This window comes from Phocoena sinus, chromosome 5 (genome assembly GCF_008692025.1).
Source record: "Phocoena sinus isolate mPhoSin1 chromosome 5, mPhoSin1.pri, whole genome shotgun sequence".
Classification (NCBI taxonomy): Eukaryota; Metazoa; Chordata; class Mammalia; order Artiodactyla; family Phocoenidae; genus Phocoena; species Phocoena sinus.
Window position 1 is genome coordinate 71,690,123 of NC_045767.1, and position 24,241 is coordinate 71,714,363.

A 24,241-nucleotide genomic window follows, 5' to 3' on the forward strand; every position below is an offset into this window, starting at 1 on the left:
TCTGAAGTCAGGGAGTCTTATTGCTCCAGCTCCGTTTTTTTCCCTCAACACTGCTTTGGCTATTCGGGGTCTTTTGTGTCTCCATACAAATTTTAAGATTTTTTATTCTAGTTCTGTAAAATATGCCATTGGTAATTTGATAGGGATTGCATTATTCAATCTGTAGATTGCTTTGGGTAGTATATTCATTTTCACAGTGTTGGTTCTACCATTTGTTGTTATCATCTTTAATTTCTTTCATCAGTGTCTTATAGTTTTCTGCATACAGGCCTTTTGTCTCCCTAGGTAGGTTTATTCCTAGGTGTTTTATTCTTTTTGTTGCAATGGTAAATGGGAGTGTTTCCTTAATTTATCTTTCAGATTTTTCATCATTAGTGTATAGGAATGCAAGAGATATATGCGCATTAATTTTGTATCCTGCCACTTTACCAGATTCATTGATTAGCTCTAGTAGTTTTCTGTTGACATCTTTAGTATAGTATCATGTCATCTGCAAACAGTGACAGTTTTACTTCTTCTTTTCCAATTTTTATTCCTTTTATTTCTTTTTCTTCTCTGATTGCCATGGCTAGGACTTCCAAAACTATGTTGAATAATAGTGGTGAGAGTGGACATCCTTGTCTTGTTCCTGATCTTAGAGGAAATGCTTTCAGTTTTTCACCATTGAGAATGATGTTTGCTGTGGGTTTGTTTTATATGGCCTTTATTATGTTGAGGTAGGTTCCCTCTATGCCCACTTTCTGGAGAATTTTTATCATAAATGGGTGTTGAATTTTGTGAAAAGCTTTTTCTTCATCTATTGAGACGATCATATGGTTTTCATTCTTCAATTTGTTAAAATAGTGTCTCACATTGATTTGCATATATTGAAGAATCCTTGCATTCCTGGGATAAATCCCACTTGATCTTGGTGTATGATCCTTTTAATGTGTTGTTGGATTCTGTTTGCTAGTATTTTGTTGAGGATTTTTGCATCTATATTCATCAGTGATATTGGTCTGTAATTTTCTTTTTTTGTAGTATCTTTCTCTGGTTTTGGTATCAGGGTGATGGTGGCCTGATAGAATGAGTTCGGGAGTGTTCCTTCATGTGCAGTTTTTTGGAAGAGTTTGAGAAGGATGGGTGTTAGCTCTTCTGTAAATGTTTGATAGAAGTCACCTGTGAAGCCAGCTGGTCCTGGACTTTTGTTTGTTGGAAGATTTTTAATCACAGTTTCAATTTCATTACTTGTGGTTGGTCTGTTCATATTTTCTATTTCTTCCTGGTTCAGTCTTGGAAGGTTATACCTTTCTAAAAATTTGTCCATTTCTTCAGGTTGTCCATTTTATTGGCATAGAGTTGCTTATAGTAATCTCTTAGGATGCTTTGTATTTCTGCAGTGTCTGTTGTAACTTCTCCTTTTTCATTTCTAATTTTATTGATTTGAGTCCTCTCCCTCTTGATGAGTCTGGCTAGTGGTTTATCAATTTTTTTTATCTTCTCAAAGAACCAGCTTTTAGTTTTATTGATCTTTGCTGTTGTTTTCTTTGTTTCTATTTCATTTATTTCTGCTCTGATCTTTATGATTTCTTTCCTTCTGCTAACTTTGGGTTTTGTTTGTTCTTATTTCTCTAGTTCCTTTAGGTGTAAGGTTAGATTGTTTATTTGAGGTTTTTCTGATATGAGTATTGTTACTCCAGCCTTCTTTTGATTTCCATTTGCATGGAATATCTTCTTCCATCCCCTCACTTTCAGTCTGTATGTGTCCCTAGGTCTGAAGTGGGTCTCTTGTAGACAGCATATATATGGGTCTTGTTTTTGTATCCATTCAGCAAGCCTATGTCTTTGGTTGGAGCATTTAATCCATTCACGATTAAGGTAATTATTGATATGTATGTTCCTATGACTATTTTCTTAATTGTTTTGGGTTTGTTTTTGTAGGTCCTTTTCTTTTGTGTTTCCCACTTAGAGAAAAGTTCCTTTAGCATTTGTTGTAGAGCTGGTTTGGTGGTGCTGAATTATCTTAGCTTTTGTTTGTCTGTAGAGCTTTTGATTTCTCCATCAAATCTGAGTGAGATCCTTGCCAGTTAGAGTAATCTTGGTTGTAGGTTCTTCCCTTTCATCCCTTTAAGTATATCATGCCACTCCCTTCTGGCTTGTAGAGTTTCTAACAGCTGAGAAATCAGCTGTTAACCTTATGGGAGTTCCCTTGTATGTTATTTGTCGTTTTTCCCTTGCTACAATAATTTGTCTTTAATTTTTGCTAATTTGATTACTATGTGTCTGGGCATGTTTTTCCTTGGGTTTATCCTGAATGGGACTGTCTGTTCTTCCTGGACTTAGGTGGCTATTTCCTTTCCCATGTTAGGGAAGTTTTCGACTCTAATCTCTTCAAATATTTTCTCTGGTCGTTTCTCTCTCTCTTCTCCTTCTGGGACCCCTATAATGCAAATGTTGTTGCGTTTAACATGATCCCAGAGGTCTCTTAAGCTGTCTTCATTTCTTTTCATCCTTTTTTCTTTATTCTGTTCTGCAGCAGTGAATTCCACCATTCTGTCTTCCAGGTCACTTATCCGTTCTCCTGCCTCAGTAATTCTGCTGTTGATTCCTTCTAGTGTAGTTTTCATTTCAGTTATTGTATTGTTCACCTCTGTTTGTTTGTTCTTTAATTCTTCTAGGTCTTTGTTAAATATATCTTGCATCTTCTCAGTCTTTGCCTCCATTCTTTTTCCGAGGTCCTGGATCATCTTCACTATCATTATTCTGAATTCTTTTTCTGGAAGGTTGCCTATCTCCACTTCATTTAGTTGTTTTTCTGAGGTTTTATCTTGTTCCTTCATCTGGTACATAGCCCTCTGCCTTTTCTTCTGGTCTATCTTTTTGTGAATGTGGTTTTTGTTCCACAGGCTTCAGGATTGTAGTTCTTCTTGCTTCTGCTGTCTGCACTCTGGTGGATGAGGCTATCTAAGAGGCTCGATGGGAGGGACTGGTGGTGGGTAGAGCTGGGTGTTGCTCTGGTGGGCAGAGTTCAGTAAAACTTTAATCCAGTTGACTGCTGATAGATGGGGCTGCGTTCCCTCCCTGTTGGTTGTTTGGCCTGAGGCAACGCAGCACTGGAGACTGCCTGGGCTCTTTGATGGGGCTAATGGCAGACTCTGGGAGAGCTCACGCCAAGGAGTACTTCCCAGAACTTCTGTTGCCAGTGTCCTTGTCCCCACGGTGAGCCACAGCCACCCCCGCCTCTGCTGGAGACCCTCCAACACTAGCAGGTAGGTCTGGTTCGATCTCCCCTTGGTTCACTGCTCCTTCCCCTGGGTCCCGCTATGCACACTACTTTGTGTGTGCCCTCCAAGAGTGGAGTCTCTGTTTCCCCCAACCCTGTCAAAGTCCTGCAGTCAAATCCCACTAGCCTTCAAAGTCTGATTCTCTAGGAATTCCTCCTCTTGTTGCTGGACCCCCAGGTTGGGAAGCCTGACGTGGGGTTCAGAACCTTCACTCCAGTTTGTGGACTTCTGTGGTATAAGTGTTCCCCAGTCTGTGAGTCACCCACCCAGCAGTTATGGGATTTGATTTTACTGTGATTGCACCCCTCCTACTGTCTCAATGTGGCTTCTCCTTTGGCTTTGGATGTGGGGTATCTTTTTTAGTGAGTTCCAGTGTCTTCCTGTCGATGATTGTCCAGCAGCTAGTTGTGATTCTGGTGTTCTCACAAGAGGGAGTGAGAGCACATCCTTCTACTCCACTATCTTGGTTCAGGGCTGACTAACCTTATCTTTAAAATACTTTTCCTACCTGGCTGAGATGTTGGCATCAAGCAGTTAGTAAGTGCACTCATAATATTGGTCTATTATGTGTCATTTACCTTTCATATATTAACTCCTTACAACAAACTTAAAGAGAAGGCCTTATTTTCCTGATGGGGAAACTGAGGGTTATACAAAGTCTCACTGGGGCTGAACGGTTAGAATCAGTATTTGAGCTTATGACTGACTGAAAAAGTCCTCTTTGCACTCTGCTATTTACCTCTCCCTTGAACCAATGTGGTGGCTTGCTGTAGACCAGCATTTTCAACAGTGGCATTATTGGCATTTGGGGCCAAAGTATTATTTGCTTTGGGGGGCTGTCCTGTGCGTTATAATAGCATCCATGGCCTCTCTCCATTAGCCCTCGCCCCCTCAGCTGTGACAACTAAAAATGTGTCTAGGTACTATCAAATGTCCCTGAAGGTAGGCAGGAATTGCAGCCAGTCCAGCATCACTGATTTAACACAACTTAAGTCATCAACAGTCTGAGGACAAATGTAGTTGTCATCTCTGGTAAAGGTCAGTGGCTTTAGGTCACCTTGGATTTCAAAGATCAGGATGGAATTAACCAAGTAGAATCCCAGCAAAGAACCCCACTCCATCATTCAACAATACTTTTTGCACACTTTTTTGATTGCTTGACCTTTATCCTCTTGAGATTTTTCTTATTTGAAGAATACTCATTCCCTGGATGCATAGTATACCACCGTGAACCTGACTGGACACTAGTTAATTTATTTCAAAATATTCACTGAGTCCTTGCCATGTGCTGAGCATTGTCCAGTTACTGGTTAAAGCAGTGAACCAGATGTCGTATAGAGCAGATGTGAAACAATCATAGCTCATTCCCCTTTCTTTTGAATAATTTTGTAAAGCATATCTTTAGATTACAATACAGTGTGTTTATCATGTTTTACACACACACACACAAATACACAGCTTATCACATAGAGCTAAAGGTTGCCCTCTTTCATATAAATGAGTATGAGATAGCACACTAGGAAATTTTGTGTTCTGCCAGTTTAAAAAGATACTTTGGCTCTAGTTTTCAAAATGAGCACTTATCTGGTCTAGCTCCGTTTCAGAACTTACCTATTGGTTAATGGTTTAATGCTCTTAGTGTTTGCTGCTGTGAAACCTGGCCATAAACATGTCACAATTTGTCTCATGGGGATTAATCTCTGAAGTATTTCAGGTAATGAGGGAATCTCATGAACTTCATGCCTGATCCCTCTCCTGGACTGTGTGCTCTTTGAGGACAAGAACTACGGAGTTTACACAGAACATTTCATCGTTTTGTGTGCAGTGCCTGGAACAGTACTTGGCTGACATGTGGTAGCTTTTCGGTACCTATTTATTAAACAAACATAAGGAGAAGCGATCTCTGAACAGTGAGAGTAGGTTTCACTAAATAAGCCTTCTAAGTTTCTACATTCTGCTCCCTGAAGACCATTGAGGTTGTTAATTCAATTTGTTTGTTCTAAGATAGTTGGAAGTATAAGTTCAGTCTTGATAAAGGCAGATAATTTGGGCAGCCAAGGGAGATACAAACCTATGAAATCAGATGGGAGCATTCAAAACATGGGGGTCTTCAACTGCTGGATGAAAACCTATGGATATGCCTCTGAAGACCCTGAAGGCATCACTTTATACAGTACTTTGCAATAATTGGTGCTTTGAGCATTGGTGCTGAATTCTCAGAAGAAAATTTATTTAAAGTGCTGTATAAAATGTAGGAAAATTGAGAACACATTTATAATGATTTCTATCATGATGAAATTGTTTTGATACTTAAGGGATAAACCTTAAACCTTCTGTAAAAATAGGTTATTCAGAAGAACTTCTTAGAACAATGAAATTCAAATACATCATCTATTTTAAAAAATAGATTCTACTTGTTTTATTTCCTTTTTTATGTCTTTTGTTGCAGTCTTGTTAGCAGCCATTTTAGGGTTACATGCTGTAGATCTTAATATAAACTATAGTTTAGCATGTATAATAGCTGTAATATGAAATAACTAAGATATCATGAGATAACTAAGCTTATATCACTTATAGAGTTGGTGGTTGTTAGGGTATTCTGGTCATTACTGCATATAAGAGAGGTATTATTTTATTCATTTATTCATATGTCCATTCCACGAATATGTATTGGAAGTTGCTCTGTATCTGATACTGTTCTAAGCCTAGGTTACATCAGTGGACAAAGGAGATAGAAACTCCCACTCTGATGGAGGGGGGAGACAACAAGAGCTAAAATGCAAAACTAGTTACAGATTGTTAGAAAGTGACTTAAAATTCTATGAAAAATAAGAAAGGGAAGGAGAATAGGGATTGCTGAGACAAGGCTGTGTAGGGGGTGGAATAAAGGAGGAGAGGAGGAATTGGTTGGAGAGGACACGGGGAGTCAGGTATGTGTGGCATTGGCGGCTGTTATTATAATTCACATGGGAGCCTTTAGAGAGTTTTAAATTGTGGGAAAAGTTTTAAATTGTCGGGTTCTAAATGAAGTGTTAATAGGACAGGTAGTAGAGTCAGACTAGGGCGATAGTGGTGGAGGTGATGCCAAGTGGTGAGGATCCAGATATATATATATATATATATATATATATATATATATTTTTTTTTTTTTTTTTTTCCCCCGCGGTACGCGGGCCTCTCACTGTTGTGGCCTCTCCCGTTGTGGAGCACAGGCTCCAGACATGCAGGCTCAGCGGCCATGGCTCACGGGCCCAGCCGTTCTGTGGCATGTGGGATCTTCCCGGACCGGGGCATGAACCCATGTCCCCTGCATCGGCAGGCAGACTCTCAACCACTGCGCCACCTGGGAAGCCCCAGATATATTTTAAAGGGAGAGCCAACCGAATTTGCTGACTGACTGTATGTGGGTTGTGAGGAACAGGATCCAGGATGGCTCAAAGGTCTTTGGGCTGAGGATGTAGAAGGATGGAGCTGCAGCAACTGACAGGGCTGATCTGTGGAGGAAGCAGGTTTTGGTGGGGGAGTATCAGGAGCTCCGTTTTGCACATGTTACCATTTGGAGATGAAGCTGAATGGAGATGAGCTGCCTAGTTGGCTGTCAAAGGTACACATCTGGAATTTTTAGGAAAGAGCTCTGTGCTGGAAGGTGGTTATGTGGGGGGGAATCTGTAGAAATTCTCTTCTGATGGCTTTAGTTTTCTCAGTAAAATAGAGACATGTCATCAGCAGGAGGAAAGTTGAGAGAGCTATGGAAAATTAGAGGAGAGAGGAGAAAGTCTAAAACAGTTGGCTATGAAAGTGGGAAAGTGAAGACTAGAAACGCGGTATGATTGCAGTCAGCATGTCTGGCCAACTTGTGGTTCGTGGTCAAGAATTTAAAGTGACACTAAACATGCTGGAAACTTCTTTGTCACCATATCTTTGCACATGTTCTTACTTATTTCCAGTTCCTTAGCATTTTTCTGAGAATGTTGCTGCCATTACGAGGGCAAAACATAACATCAAAAATTGACACTAATCAGGGACCTTGTGTATTTCTCTCAGACACTTTCAACTTGCAGATATTGGAACAGAGTGTGTAGAGATTTAGAGCTAACCAATTTGAATATAGCTACGGTAAGGGTTTTGCCAAGAAGGAAGTGAAAGAGGAGCTAAGAGGTTGAGAGAATGTACAAGGAAGTGATAGCACTGTTGACCACAAAATTCAGACTGTGTAAGCAAGGAAGTGCAGCCATGCAAGAATAAAAGGCAGTGAGAAGAGGGTGGGTGGTCATTTGCTTAGAGGTCCCTGTGGGGTCAAAGAATTTTGAAATCAGGTTAAAAATGAATCATTTATTTTAAATAAATGTTATTTTCATATAATGAATCATATTTCAAATATATGGAAGAACTTTCTATTAAATATATCTAATTAATTTTTAAATTTAAACACAAATATTTGAGTTTGTTAGCTTTAGTTTTCTTTTTAAAGTGTACACATTTTTTAAAAAAATTTATTTATGTATTGGTTGCACCGGGTCTTAGCTGTGGCAAGCAGGCTCCTTAGTTGTGGCTCACAGGCTCCTTAGTTATGGCTCATGGTCTCCTTAGTTGCAGCCCACCTGCTCCTTAGTTGCAGCTCGTGGGTTCCTTAGTTGCAGCCGGCGGACACCTTAGTTGTGGCATGTGAACTCTTAGTTGTGGCATGTATGTGGGATCTAGTTCCCTAACAAGGGATCGAACCTATGTCCCTTGCATCAGAAGGCAAATTCTTAGCCACTGCGCCACCGGGGAAGTCCCTGTTTTTCAAATGAAGTAAGCTTAGTATTTTTTTCTTCTAAATGACTTAAGTTCTTTTTTCCTTATATTATTCCTATCCTTTCTCCCAACCCTCACATTCTTTGGTAGGTTGCCAGATGCTCTATGCCTTCTGCCAACCTATTGCTCAAGTGTTTCTGCCTGGTATCAGAGCCATCTAATGACTGCAAAGACTCTCACTCCATCCGAGATATTTGGATTAGACTTGGGTAATCACTTACCAAGCTGTGTCACTTGGGTGAATTTCTCACTCTGAGCCTCAATTTCCTCATATGTAAGTGGGGATAATAATATGTGTACTTTGTTGTAAGAATTAATGTATATTTGTCCTGAGCACAGAACTTGGCATGTATAAATGGTAGATGTTGTTATGACCTTAGGTTTATTGAGTTAATAATCTTTTATTAGAGTTGAATAACTGAATCTCAAAAACATGCTATTCTGTCATTTCAATAACATTATTTTAGGAGCATCTAGGATTACCAATATCAAAACATAGTATTAATGATTAGTATCATTAACATTTTAATATATGTTTGATTTTTTTCAGCATTAAGAATAGACTAAGACAATAAGAACCTGCTGTATAAAAAAATAAATAAAATTTAAAAAAATAGACTAAGGCAGAGTGGGACCTCATTATGAGTACAGGTGAGTTTTTTTTAGTTCCCAATAACAGAGATACACACATATAATTGCAACATTTTCTCTGTGTTTTTGCTAGCTTAATTCAATTTGGAGCCAACGCATCAGTGAAAGGTAACTCATTTAGATGTGTGGTCCCTTCAAGAAAGCTGAGGTATATTGAAGAAGTGAGGTAAATCTTTCAGTGTCTAGTTGGGAGATTTTGTGTGTGTGTGTGTGTGTGTAGACTTTATTCTCACAGGAGAGAACTGAAGAAACTCTTTATATTTAAGTTTGGGAACACTAAGAGTGGGCAACTTTTTCCAGAATAAAACAATGCATCTATATGTCCCAGTTATATTTTATACTTCTGCCTTCTTTCAAAATAAACATGTTGTATTTGAAATTTTTAATTTGATAGAAGCCTGTCACTCCTTGCTGTAGAGGGTTCTTTCCCTCAGTCTGAGTTAGAGGATGCTTCTCTGATGTAGAACAGTATCTTTTGTTTCTGTCTTGCCACTATCAGCCATAGTGTCTGTTTTTCAGGTCATGGTTGTTGAATGAATTGGGACTGAGTGAGCTTGGTTTAAGCACTCTATTCTAAAACGGTTATGTGCTTGAGTAGAGTTGACTTTTTCTTCTTTAGCATCCTAAAAGTGACAAAACTGTCACAAAGATTTCTTAGTGGTCAAAGTGGAAGATACTATGACTTAGCTTCTTATATACCTGTATAGCACTTCCTTTCATGATAATAATAACCAATTATCAAAAGTAATTACTTTAGTTCAATGTTTTTGGTGATGTATTACCCTAGCCTGGCCTTTTGTTTATTTCTAAAATATAGAGTATGTACTTCTACTGGAGAGTTAGTTCAAGAAGTTCAATTAACAGGAAATATTAAATAGCATGCAGAACTCCAAGATGACTTTATTTGGCAAATCTGATTCCTTCCACCTAATGAATAACCCTGAGGATTATATAACTTTGTTATTCAAGAGCCACACTTTTTCCACTAAATAAATTGACCCTTGTAATCACCAAAGCCTGTATTAGATACATCTACAATGGTTCATATTTATCTTCGTTTTCAAAGATTACATGGGGTGAAGAAAAACACTTTCTCCTTTTGTAGATGGCAGGACAGTCATTACTAAGGGAGCCAACATGTTACCCTGACACATGATGCAACAGAGAAACCAACAAAGACATCAGATGATCTTGCTGCCATCCTTATTACCCGTCAGATAAGGAACTGGTCTCCTTGAGGTAATAAGCCACTTATAGAGAGAGTTGGACAAGTCAGAGATGACTCAGTTTGGAACCAGCCCAAGTTTTGTCAGGGCTCAGAGGGAGGGTTACCTGTGACATACAGGTCAAGGAGACTCTCATATCTTGAGTCTATTGCAAAACAGTTCCTGTCTTATTCTCAGAGACCTATAGCTATAAAATTTCTCTATTTTTTATTGACCCTGATAGGTAACTTCTCTTCCTTCCAAGGTTTGGAGCATATGAGAACTTTGATATTGTGTTAGTGTTTTCTCATCTTGGTTGAGAGGATAATCTGTCAGGACCTGGACCCATTGTCCTACCTTGCCAAGTTTTTGGAAATGTTGGTTGAAACAGATTGTATTAAATCTGCAGAAAGAATCAATCCTGAAGGCTTGTCACCAACCTCTGGGGATTTTTTATGTAAACTAGACCTTCATTATTTTAGTTAATTCTAATTTCAGACGAGAGGGTCTGCTTGTATCAGCTGTCAAGTCATTGGTACATAACCTTAGTCTACACTCTGAAAGGTGATGGGCTTCCCCAAACTAGGAGTGATATCTAATAATCTGGTCACTCTTAATTACAACTTTACATTTTGAAATAAGGTTATTTAACATAAAGCAGTTGTTCTCCAAGTGGGTCCCAGGACCCAGCACACTGGCACTACCTGGAAACTTGTTAAACATGTTGATTCTTGAGCCGCACCCCAGACCTGCTGAATCAGAGACACAAGGGTGTGGCTTAGGATATTCTGATGCATGCTGGAGTTTGATAGCCACAAGCAGAGCATCTTGAAATGACTATGCACAAGAATGTTTTTCTTTGTAAGATGAGTGAGATCATGTATATATTCCAAGTTGTTTGTTGGCTGGTGATGACCTCGGAAATTTTAAAGTACTAGCTAGGACCATGGGAATTCACTATCCTGTATTTACCTTTGGTAATCTGCCCTGCTACAAGCTTCCGTTAAACTTTCATTAAGGGAAACAGGATTTTTGAGAACTGTCTGCTTTCAAGTACATTTGTGTACAAGAAGGAACATAGTATGGTATGTTATTTTAGGTACACTCTTATTGAATGACTTGTTTTTAATATCATCTAGAAAAAATAAGACCCTAGTTAGAAATAATTTACCTTAAAATGATTATATTTCATTATTTTTTATTTTATATATAAATAGGACTGTATAGTTGGAAAGGCATGCTTTTGGAGTAAAAAAATGTGCGCCTTGAGTTCTAAAACCTTCCCTGACCTTTTGTTTCTTCCTCTGAAAAGTGGAAATGAAACTCTACACCAAGCTGTGAAATTTGATTTAAATATGTGAAATGTATTTCATAAGCAGTAATAATCATTATAGAAGTGTTAGCATTTATTCTCTAAGCAATTCTTGGTTTATATTTACTTTTGAACTTAATTGATTTTATGATTAAAATTGATAGCTTGTAGATTTCAGAACTTTATGTTTTTATCAACTTCTCCGAGTGAAAGAAATATTGGATCATGTAGCATCATGCAGACCTAATGCTAACGGCAGCATTAGACTGTTTCATAGCAATTAGTTACAACTTCTTCCTTCAAACACTTTAATTTTAAAACATTATAAATCAATACATTTTCAATGTAACAAAGAAAAGAAAGAAAAGTTAACAATCTCTTTCTATTTATTCCCTTTTTATTGCCTCCTTGAGATAACCAATTTTTACAGCCTCATGTGAATTATTCTATACTTTTATTCATGTCCTTGCAAATGTATATAAACATACACACATCCAGGCAGTTTGTGTTATCAAGTGAAGTAAGCCAAGGCCAGGCCAACTGTAGATTCAACAATGCAGTAAGAAATGGAACCTAGACCTATGGATCTGTGGTGAAGGAAGATAGTCCTTGGTTGCTAATCAGTAGACCCTTCTGTGCTAACGTGACCCTCTTACAGCCTAAGAATTTGAAAAGGCAGTGGGCTTGTGTTCCAGGATCTTGTGACCCGGCGGGCGCCTCATTTCCCACAGTGGACAGTGATACTAAATAGTCATAGCTTCCTGAGGAACTAGGCAGGTGATGGGAGCTACACCCACTCGTGTGTATCCCAGATCTTTGCAAATCCTGTTTACTGATTAGGTAGTAAACCAAAGTGAAATTTAAACTGTGTCCAAGTTCTCCTTCTCACCATTCTTTGAACCCAGGTTGGTCATTTTGGTTTGTTCCTCATTTGTTTTTACAAATTTTGGATTGTTACATTTACATTTCTCTGTCATTTTTTTTTTTTTTTGCTTCAATACATAATAGTCATCAGTCTAAGTCAATGGTTAGAGAAAGGTTATTTTTAATATATGCATAATATCCTATAATGTGGATATGTTATGATTTAGTCAGTTGTTCTCCAGTTGACTTTCATGATATTTCCAGGTTATTGTTACTGCCAAAAAACCCCAACTACAACATACACTCTTTTTTTTTTTTTTTTTTTTTTTTGGCGGTATGCGGGCCTCTCACTGTTGGGGCCTCTCCCGCTGCGGAGCACAGGCTCCGGACGCACAGGCTCAGCGGCCATAGCTCACGGGCCCAGCCACTCCGCGGCATGTGGGATCTTCCCGGACCGGGGCACGAACCCGTGTCCCCTGCATCGGCAGGCGGACTCTCAACCACTGCGCCACCAGGGAAGCCCAACAACATACATTCTTGTACATATACTTATAGGTAAGACTCCCCAAAGTGGAATTGCTTTGTCAATTTTTATATGTATTTAAAATTTTGAGAGATACTGTCAATTTTGGGGTGTGGGGTGATAGGAGGAGGAAGATTGCAGCAATTTACACTCCCATTGCCAGGGGGTTTGAGTCTCCCTATCCTCACCAGCACTGGCTATAATTAATCGTTTTAATATTTATCGATTGTATGGATAAAGCAGTTATCTCTATGATAGCTTCAATTTGCAACCCTCTGGTGACTACTAGGCTGTCTCTTCATATTTATTGGCCCTTTGGATTTCCTCTTCTGAGAATTGCTTTTTCAAATTCCTTGCCCTATTTTATTGGCTTTTTCATATAAATTTGTATAACTAATTTGGATACTAGGAATATTAAGTGTTTGCCAGTCATTATGAGCTGTACTTGTCTCTTGATTTTATTTATGACTTTTACTATATACGATAGATGATAGATAAATGAATGGTTAAATTATTTGTCTTTACTAACTTCTCTCTTGCTTAGGAAAGGTTTTCCCAGCTAACAGTAATAAAATATTATTCTAAATCTTCTTCTGGTAAATTTACTGTAATTTTTAAAAACTTAAAAGCTTCTAATCTATCTAGAGATTTGTTTTTAAGTTATTAAATTTTAAAAAGTCATTAAAATATTTTAATAAAAGCTCACTTTTAATGTATAAAGTAGGAATTTAGCTTTCTTGTTTTCAAGATGGATGACCATTTATTCCAGAGTTGAAATTCGACTTATGCCATATATTACCTTCCTATTCATACAAGGATCTACTTTTGGACCCTCTGTGTTAATTTTCTATAAATAATTAGAAATTTAGTGGCTTAAAACAACTCCAGCTTAGTGTATAGTGTATAATTCTGTAGGTCAGAAGTCCAGGTACAGTGAGATTAGGTTTTTTGCTCAGGTTCTCAAAGGCTGAGATTAAGATGTCATCCAGACTGAGTTCTCCTCTGAAAACTCTGGGGAAGAATCCGCTTCCAACTTTATCCAGGTAGCTGGCAGAATTCAATTCCTTGTGGTTGTAGGACCTAGGTCTCTTTTTTTCTTGCTGGCTGTCAGTTGAGGATGCTGTCAACCCTTCCAGATCACCAGCAGCCGTTCTTTTGAGTTTTTCATTTGCTAAATTTTATTGAGCTTTCCCAATGGTATTCATAAGTGGCAATTATAAAGAAGTTTATACTTATGTATTTTTAGTACAGATATTTATATGATGGTAATAAATGATTATTACAATAAAATGTTTCTTTTCTACCACATAGTTGCCTTGCTATGAAATAGTATTGCAAGTTGGGTGTACGTAGCTTTTGGTTTGTGTTAATCTCATATCCAGTCCCTCTCTCCTAGTGTTAACACGTATTAAGAATCTTGATCTTTAGGATCTGTGGTCATATTAATTAACTTCTAAATTCCAGATAAAATGTTAATGTCACTTAAAGCAAGGTGTCCAGAGTCAGGTGGCTTTGGACACTGCATTTCTGGATAATATTAGGCTTCAAGTAGCCATGCTGAGCCTAGGAACATGCAGTCCTTTTCATGTAGTTAATCTTTAATGGTATTTTTCCATCACTAACCAGCAGCAAGTTTGTTGTAATCCAAATTTTCACATAGTAGTAGTTTGCTGTCCAACTAAAAACAAAGTTAGGAATGGAGACTAATAAAACCTGTGTAAACTATAGTTTTTTTTGTTTTTTTGAATGAAATAGTCTTCTCCCTCCCTTTAAGGACAGAAGCTCATTCAGGAGTAGTATATCCAGGTCTAAAACATTCTTTCTTGTTCCAAGTGATAATTGACCTTTAAGCACTTCTTGGTATATTTTAAAAATATGTGTTTTGTGTTAATTCTCAAGGCAGAGTTCCAATCAGTGGCAGAGTATCAGGTCAAATAAAGCATGAAACCATCTGGTTTATTAGCAGAAAATCATGACAAGTCAGCTCTTCCTGGAGTGGGTTAAATCTTAGAATTACGAGTGATGTTCTTGAAAGATCCTAAAAATGCTTCACAATAAGTTGCTCATTGGAGCTTTTGTCCACAAGGTTGCTCTCTTTACCCCTGGAAGCAGTTGAGAGAGTACTGCTCTGCTCAGCTAGTTGGTCGCCTGGCAGATTCTCCAGTTCAACGAAGAGCAAAGTTGCTAAAGCTGCGTGTGACCATGTGGTTGAGTGTGAGTTACATACCCTTGAAGAAATTAAACATAACTGAGTAGCTGGGTATAGTCGTTACTATCAATACTATGCATACCAATTCTCAGTTAATACTTCTGAATAAATACTGTAGTTGGGAGAACATTTCTCAGATTATTACCACAGTTGTTAATGTTTACTTAGCACTTACTCTGGTTCACACCCTGCTCTAAGGGCTTTACATATATTAACTCACTTAATCCTCACAACAGTCCTTTGATCAAGGTTAGGTGGCAAGTGTAGGTCCCAGGAATTTATGTCCATGTCTGGCTCCTGAGTCTATGCTCTTAATCACTAATAGACGCTTATTGGTCTTACAAATCTAGAAGGAAAGAATGATTTCCTGAAAAAGTCTTTCAGGCCTGGAGGAGCAGATTCCTTCTATTAATAAAGGTACAATGATGCAGTCACGAGCTGAAATTGATGGCTTCTGTTGCCTCAAACTTTCATCTTTTCCTTTTGCGGAAGGAAAAGCCAGGCTGAGCCGTGAAAGAGGAAACAGGGTGTTTTTGTTTCCATTTCCCATACTATTACTTTTCTATAAAATTCAATGATCGATGCTCATTTGTTGATCATCCTCTCTTTGGCCAAGCATTAGACTCTGTGGAGTCTGGACAGGACTTAGCTGTGTTCCCTGACTTTGAAGATTGAAGCTACCTGCAGCCCACTGTAGCAGGAGCAGTGACTGAGCCGTGCTCAGGACTGTTACGGTAGCAGAGAAGGGAATGCCCTGTTGTATCTCCTGTGTGGATCCTTCTCCATCTCCCCTACTCTAAGGTAAAGCTAAAACAGTCTAGATGGTGAAGAGAGGCTGGTGTGGTGAGTGGGTATATGACTGATGAGCCTGCTAGAAAGAGAGGGCAGCATTTGCACAGCTGCAGGGTATAGGTTATACTTTGCAACCTCCTTGATAAGTCACCCGGGTACTTGTTAAATTCCACATTCGTGGGCCCCATTCTATAGCCTCTGAATCAGAATCTCCAGGGGAAGTGCCTAGGGGACTGTGATTAACAGGGCCCTCAGGGCACTCTTGTCGGTGGTGGTGGGGGTGGTGAGCTTGGAAAACACCGCACAAGGGGAATACAGTTTGTTCACAAACAGAATGAATTTTAGAGCAAACGGTTGAGGATGAGATCAGGTGGTCTGAAGGTCAGTTTATGTCTTGCTGTCTTCTGTGATTGTTTGGATTTCTATTTGTATCCTACTGAATGCCGCTTCTCAAGTAGCAACAGATAAATAGAACATTTACTTAGACTTGGACAACTTTAATTTGCAAGCAATGTGTTGAAAGTTCGGACTTCAGCTCAATTTACGGGGTTTCCAACCTTGACTTATTTATGCTGAGAAACAGGCAAGGAGAAGAGTGGGGAAAAGAATGAACACTGTTTATCTGCGGTGTGCCCCATGACTCTTAACAGCATCTCATCTTATTCACTAGCAAGCTGAGGCTAGGAGGTCAGTTACGTAGGCCACAGAGCTATTAAGTGATGCAACCGATATTCAAACCTGGGTCTGTAGAGCAGGAGGAATTTGATTTGTCAAAAAGTGGTGATCAGACCGCTCATTCACTCAATTAAAATAGGTGAACCAGAAAATGCAGGGTTAGGGTCAGGGGCCGTGATGAAAAAGCTTCACCATTTGTTACCATGTGAAAATATGTGCCCAATATTCTGTATTTTTTTCTTTTTAAGAGAAGCTAATTATCAGTATGTTATATAAATTTGTCTCCATTTAAAAATGTTGGTCCTATATTAAAAAAAATGTAAAACAATGTTTGGCAACACCGTGATACAAAATACATCATTGGGTAGAATTTTGCTTAAGGGCTACTGGTATGTGACTTCTAGATTAAATAATCTCTAAAGTCTAAGCTTTAAAATGTCATGATTCTTTCTGATTCTTGATGAGGTATGATTTACTGTGATTCGCTTTCCTTTCATATCTTAAAGAATTTTTTCTGAATATTTATGTGAAATGTTAATAATGAAGCCTTCTCTAAGTATCAGTATACTTTTAACTTTGCTGGGGTAGATGGGGAAGGATGAAGAGGCTACTTCTGGCTTCTTGCTACTGGGAAAAGTGTTGCCCTCCCCTGAGCCTTCTAGTCCAACTGCTGTTTTTCAGTGCCTCTCTACTCTCAGAGGGGCTAAAAATGGCTCTGTCCACTTCCATGTATGCTTTCAACCCATGTGGATCCACATGCAATCAGTGTCTCTCCAAAGTATGTAGAGCAACACATTAGTGAACCTTGAAACCAGTTCAGTGCAGCTTGACCAGTGTTAAAATGAGAGAGACTGGGCTTCCCTGGCAGTGCAGTGGTTGAGAGTCCACCTGCTGATGCAGGGGACACGGGTTCGTGCCCTGGTCCAGGAAGATCCCACATGCCGCGGAGCGGCTGGGCCTGTGAGCCATGGCCGCTGGGGCTGCGTGTCCAGAGCCTGTGCTCCGCAATGGGAGAGGCCACGACAGTGAGAGGCCCGTGTACCGCAAAAAAAAAAAAAAAAAGAGACTGAGAAAGAGAATAGAGTAGAATAGAAGATGCATGCATGGCAAGTAGGAAGGGCAAGAATTGTTTTGTACGACTTTGTTTTAGCTGTATGTGTGTATGTGTGTGTCTGTGTTCCAGGTTGCATCATAGAATGTATTTCTTACTGGCCTGGCAGTTAACAAATTTTGTAAGCACTGAGCTAGAGTGACTAAATATTATTGATCCTTGGTCGTTCCTCCTCGATCTAAGATGGTATAAATTCTAAGCTGGAAATTTGAAAGAATTTTTACCACATGTTAATTACCTCCACACTTGGTCCTTTTTGTTCAATCCCTTGAAAACATTAACAACTTCTCTATCTCAGGGGTCCGCAAACCCCTCTCCATCCCCGGGCCAGAGGTGATACACCATGAATTACCTGAAGTTAACACCCCCTACATGCTGTATTTGTTTAATTATTTCTATGTTTGAATTCTGAAGAAATTGTATTCCAACATTTAAAAAATCTAAGTAGAATCTAGATTGTTGTGTGAGACTGTGGACCCTAGAGGGAAATACACTCCTCTGTCTTAATAAGAATTTAATTGCAAATGAAAACTTCTCTTTTAAAGTTTCCAGAAATAATATAAAATTGTACTAATTTCAACCTTATAAAAACTGTGAGGTTTGTCATAATGGTCACCTGAAGGGAGGAAATGCATGAAAAGCCCCTAGTGCTTATGTTAAGTATTTTACATTATTTATTGATTCATTGATAAAGCACTATCTTACATCCTTATTCTGGGGAGATTTCTGAATATGTTATGAACTACTTTAATAACTCCAAGCTCTCATTACTAGTTATAGGTTAAGAAGCTAATTTTATATGCAGTTGACCCTTGAACAATGCAGGTTTGAATTTCAGGGATCCACTTATACTTGGGTAGTTTTCAGTAGTAAATATTACAATACTACCAAATCCTAGTTGGTTGAATCTGCGGATGCCTAAGGAACGGTGGAAATGGATGGCCAAGTACGCGTTATGGGTAGATTTTCTACTTTGAGGAAGGTGGGCACTCCTAACCCCTACATGGTTCAAGGGTCAACTATACCGAAGTGAAAACTAGGCTTTTCAAATTACTTCAGAGACAGATTTTTAAAACATTATATTGAAAAGATAGGATTATTTTGACCAGTTTACATTGATTTAGCTCTCTGGACAGATCATTGAGAGAGCAAACTCCAAAGGGCAGCAAACTGATGGGGGTAGAACTTTTTTTGTATTGTTTCCATGACTAGTATAAAGCTGATAAAACCAACTTTATGGGTATTTTCTCTAACAGTAGACGCTATGTATTGTGGATCCAGGCACAAATACACACATTTGGAGGCCAGTGTATCCTTCCCATTAAAAGTGACTTTCTGCCTGTTGTTTGTTTGCTTTAGATCATATAAATTTTAAAGATCTGATGACTTCTTGTGAGATTGTGATTCAACTTATTTTCTGTAAATACAGTGATGAAGTGATGCTACATAACTGTAATCCCTGGAATTGCTTAAAGACCAGTATAGAGTAAACAAGTGTATTAGCTAGAATGGATTATTAAAAATAGTGATTCACTAGAATTACTAGAATAGGACCAAATCTTTCAATGCTGCTAGGTAATGATTTATGATTTCAGATCCACGAACGCTGGATACAGTTTTAACGTCCTTAGGGGGAAACTATTAATTTCTGATTAGTATAACCCTTTAGAGAAAATATCAACAGACGTGTTATAAACTTAAAATGAAGCTTAGGAAGGAAGCAAGCTTAAATAATTTGCCCAGACTATTTCAGTGCCTTGAACAATATTTTGCACTTGGGATTGCATTTATATATTTACGTACCTATTGCCTCACCTAGACCCGGAGATCCTAGAGATGAGGATCCAGGTCTTAATCATCTCTGTGTCCCTAGCCAGTGTAGTTTCTAGCACATAACCTAGTTTTTCTGCAAATGCGGTCATGGACCACCTGAATCAGATTCATCTGGGGAGTTTTGTTACCAATTCATATTATCAGGACGCACCCACAGATTTACTAAAAATCTCCAGAGGTGCACTCCAGCCTAAAACGATCAACTAAATGCAATGACATTGATAAAGCAAGGATAGAAAGTAAGGCCTCCAGACCTTGCCTCCACACACTTGCTGACATGCTCAATGCTCCTAACCTGCTGCATGAACTTTGGGCATCTGCTAAGTGCCAGCTACTCTGGATACAAAGTTAAACGAAGCACATTAACCGCTAAAAGCAGACTGCTGAGTTGGGAAGATTTGATTTGAGTCAGCCTTACCTACTTATTAATCACGTGAATTTCAGTATGTCACTAAACTTCTCTAAGCCTGTTTCCTCTTTCGTAAAATGGAAATAATGACTTTGTCATAAGATTGATGTAAATACTAGATACGATAAGGCACGTAAAATGCTTTGCAAAGTGTTTGGAGTAGAGTGTGCTCTTAATATTAGCTTTTCTTTTTTCCCTTTTTTAAATTAATGGGCATACGTTCTAGTCAGGGCTGAATTTCTTGGAAAATAAGAAGTATTTGAAAATGAGGAAAATAAGGAAGAGATTAGATAGGAGTTAGGTTTGTTTTCTATCACACCACCCCCAAAACATGGTGGTGTAACTTCTACTGACTCGCAGTTTGGTGGGTTGGCAGTTGGGGTTGTGCTCAGTTGGGACAGCTCATCTCGGTGCTAGATTGTGTCCTCTGGGCACACTCACGTGTTGGCAGTCAGCTGGCAGTCAGTGGCCTCATTCATATGTTGACAGGAGCAATAGTTGCTAAGTGGGTCAGGAGTACTCATCATCTAGGAGACTGGCCTAGGCTCAGGCATGTGGTAGTGGGAAAAATGGAGTCAAGGAAGTCTCGTGAGCAAGCACTTTTCAAGCCTCTGCTTGTATCAGGTTTACTAGAGTTTCATTAGCCAAAGCAAGGCACATGGGCTAAGCGTAGCTGCAATGGGTAGAGAAAGACTTCACTACTTGATGGGTGAAAGGATGTGCATACAGGGATGGAAAGCATTTGTGGCCATTTTTGTTATCTGCACAGAATGGGTTTTACTGACTGCTTACTCTATATCAGGGTTTATGCTAGGTGATTTACATGTTATTCCCTTAATCCTCACAACAATTTCTTGACATGTGGCAGTCCCATTTCATGGATGAGAAAACTGATGATAAGTTAAGAGACTTGTACGTAGTAAGCCCAAATTATTTGCCTCAAGTTGTGGAGTAGCCTTTTAGGGGCTGTCTCTTGTTGCTTAGGTGATCAGCCCATGAGGCAGAAGGTGTATGCTCTATTTCATAAAGATCTGGTTAAAACGGAGTTCCAGTGACTCGCTTTACTCTCACGTTGATACCTTGAGCCATTGAGTCATTCGTTTATTTAATATAGAAAAAAATTTAATTTTACTATTATTACTATTCTTTAAGACTTTCCAGAAGCTTATGAGAAGTATTTTAGTGGGTTTTTCTTTGTTTTGCCAGATTACCTACACAACCTGGATCTCACCGCATTTGGACATGACTGAGCCTCTTCAATGGGCCAGATATCACTGGCAGCGGCCGACTGGCAGTGAAAACAGGGACGATCATGAGAGGCCATACAGCTATTCCTCTTTCCTTGCCTTCAGGGGCAAGTCCTCCCAGACCCCCAGACTGGCAGGAAAGCACCGGGTTGTTGTTCCCCACCTCCAGCCCTTCAAGGACGAGTACGAAAAGTTTTCTGGAACCTACGTGAATAACAGAATACGGACAACGAAGTACACGCTTTTGAATTTTGTGCCAAGAAATTTATTTGAACAATTTCACAGGTACTTTTATTTTTTGGGAAAATAATCTTAGAATGTTCTTGGTCATTCTAATTGATATATAAGATTTTTCATTTTCATAACATTGTTACCTAAGCCTAAGGCTTGTGACGTTATCTTTGACAATTCTGGTAGTCTGTTGTGGAACGATGACCTCTTACATTCACATAACACTTTATAGTTAATAAGATGCTTTCTCATGACAAGAGACAATATTGTTACCTTCATATTACAGATTAGGAAACTTAAGTTTGGCACAGTGGTTTAGCCAGTGTGACGCCGAAAGCAGACGAGGGACTATAGCCTTGAGTCTTACTCTTGCTTTGGTGTTTTTTCCATTAAACCGTGGTGTATTTTAATTCTAGCTTTTTCTTCTTGATAATAGGAGAAAATAGAGCTCTGAAGCAAATTCAGATGTAAGCTGTAAGGTTAGGTGAAACAAAGACGTAATTCAGAGTAATATGTATTTATGGAAGCTCTCCGATCAGGTTAGGTATTAAAGGGAATGCAAGGCTAAATGGTGCTTCTTTCCTTACAGAGTTTTATATTTAGGAAGGGAAACAAGATGTTTATACAATGAAAAGGCATAGTGGATGGGATGAGTGTTATAAGGTGCTACCAACTAGGATGGAAACCTCAAAAAGAAATAATACTACTAGCCAGAGCAATAGAAGGGAAGTGGCATGTGAACTTAATTATGAAGGTTAAGATGTTCAAGGCAGAGGTGTCTGCAAAGCACATTTCAGATGGAGGAAGGAATATGAGTAAAAGCAGAATGGCTGTAGCATAGATTTGCTGGAGGCCTGGGAAGTAGTCCTCTGTGACTAATGCAATTAGAGGCAAATTGAAGGCAGGAGAAAACATCTAGGAAAATGCTGCATATATCCCGGAGAGTTGTAATGGAGACCTGAACTTAGAACAATGTGGGGATAAAAAGGAGGATAATCTATTACAGATACTATGGATTAGATGTAGGGAATTAAGTGAAAGGAGTCAAAAGATGATGTGAACAAGTTGAGATGTGATGACCAGGAGGTTTAACAGAAAAAGGAATGACAGGAGTAAAAAGAAGCTCAGCTAGAAGATTATTTTGTTTTTGTAGATGATGAGTTTGAGATGCTAATATCACTATAGAGATTCTCAGCATTTATTATTCATTTCACATACATTCATTCTCATTTTTCATTTTATATACATTCCATGTACATTCATGGAACAGTGGATATGGTTAAAGTACAGATGTGAATTTATTGAATTAATGGCTTTAACTGCTGTGGGTATTTCTGTCTATGGGAGCTTGCAATCTAGTGTCCTTGATGGAATTAGAACCTGGAATTTGAACAGAGTTCAGGGCCTAGCCCTATAGATTTGGATGTAGTTCACATGGAAATCATTGAAGCCACAGAAATAGCAAAAAGGGCTAAGAAAAAAATTTCAGGGTAAAAGGAATTAGAGGTGAGGAAGGAGGGGTATGTGTAGATTATTCTGAGAAGTTTGGTTATGGGAAAAGTATGTAACAAAAATTCAAGGAACCATGCAAGATTGAGATTTTGTTTCTTTCTTTTAAGGAAAGAGGCCGCCTGAATTTGCCTTAGGGTCCAGTGGGGAAATATTTGAATATGTAAAATAGAGGAATAGAGGAAGCTCCTTAAAAAATCGGTTCTGAGTAGCATAAAAGCAGAAAAGGAAACATTGATCTTAGCGAAAAGCAAACCCTCGGGCTTTTCTAATTATTGGGCTGGCCAGAAAAGTTTGTTGGGGTTTTCCCACAAGATGTTATGGAACTTTTTGGCTGACCCAGTATTTTGAGCCTTGTTTGAATCTTATGTTTGGACAATCAAATCAACTTCTGAAAGTTAGAGAGTTGGTTTTTGTTGTTGTTTTGTTTTTTGTTTTTACAACACATTAACTCTGAATTTCCTCTTAAGTTTTTGGAACTTTTGAAAAGAAAATAGTACTTCCTACTGTGCTTTATATTTATGTGTTATACAACTCAAGACTGTCACATTGCAATACTTACTATAATATATGTAATAAATATCTCACACTTATTAAAGTATGCTCAAGCCAGATGTCTGGGGGGGTAATAAATTGTTCATTCAGATTTGTTAGATTTTGCTAGTTCTCTCTGTTTTGTAGCATCCAAAATCAGCCGATAGAAACTTGTAGGGAAACACAGTCAGGTCTTTCACCTCTTTTGCTGCAGGCTTTTACATGATATGTTAATACCTCCTTGTGTGTGTTTGGGTTGCAGAGTCGCCAATTTATATTTCCTGTTTCTAGCTGTCCTGAACTGGGTGCCTTTGGTAGAAGCCTTTCAAAAGGAAATTACGATGCTGCCTCTGGTGGCTGTCCTTACAATTATTGCAATTAAAGATGGCTTGGAAGATTACCGAAAATACAAACTTGACAAACAGATCAACAACTTAGTAACTAAAGTTTACAGTAGGTAAGTGTAACAGGAGCTGTGCTGGGGAATACACAGGCATCATTTAGAAACATGCAGAATGTTACTTTTTCCCCCTTAGGTGTGACTAGGACACTTGGGGGGGGGGCGTGTTTTCAACAAATATTTATTCAAGTCCCACAGGGAATTAAATTCCGGCATCATAGGAAAACAATAATGTGTAAGCCATTGTCACCCTGGGAGTTGATAAAGCAAGAGCTTCTATAATTTAGGCATAAGTGGAACTGACAGGATTAAACTTCAAACCATAAGAAGGAAAGCAAGCAGTTAGTTTTTAATCCTAGATGTTACAATTTGGGATTAAGAGAGGATGGGATATGAAAAACATGAACGAATATGGAAAAACAACATGGGATATGAAAAAAGAGAAGATGAGCTTCCTGTAGAGGAAAGGAATTGTGAGAAATGGAGAAGTGTGTTCTTTTTTGTGCACAAAGCCAGCAGCCTATAAAACCCTTCCTGCTGCAGCAACAACAACCTCCTATTCGTAATAGGAGGTCTTTTCAGAAGCACATTTGCTCTGTTGGAGACTTGTATTTCCAGTATTTATGAAATAGAAAGCCAAGAATAAAGTCCATTAAGGTGAGTTTTGAACTCTGCT

The 24,241-nt window shown here is 38.7% G+C and overlaps 1 protein-coding gene across 2 annotated transcripts in view; it reads left to right on the top strand.

The window, feature by feature from the left end:
• The window catches only part of ATP10D (ATPase phospholipid transporting 10D (putative)), a 125,697-nt gene that overhangs the window by 19,123 nt on the left and 82,333 nt on the right, over nucleotides 1–24,241 (top strand). For both annotated transcript variants that reach the window (XM_032632656.1, XM_032632657.1), the window contains exons 2-3: nucleotides 20,851–21,176; nucleotides 23,428–23,622. In XM_032632656.1, coding sequence (XP_032488547.1) covers nucleotides 20,887–21,176; nucleotides 23,428–23,622 — 485 coding nt within the window. In that variant the 5' untranslated portion in view covers nucleotides 20,851–20,886. The remainder of the gene's footprint in view (nucleotides 1–20,850; nucleotides 21,177–23,427; nucleotides 23,623–24,241) is intronic.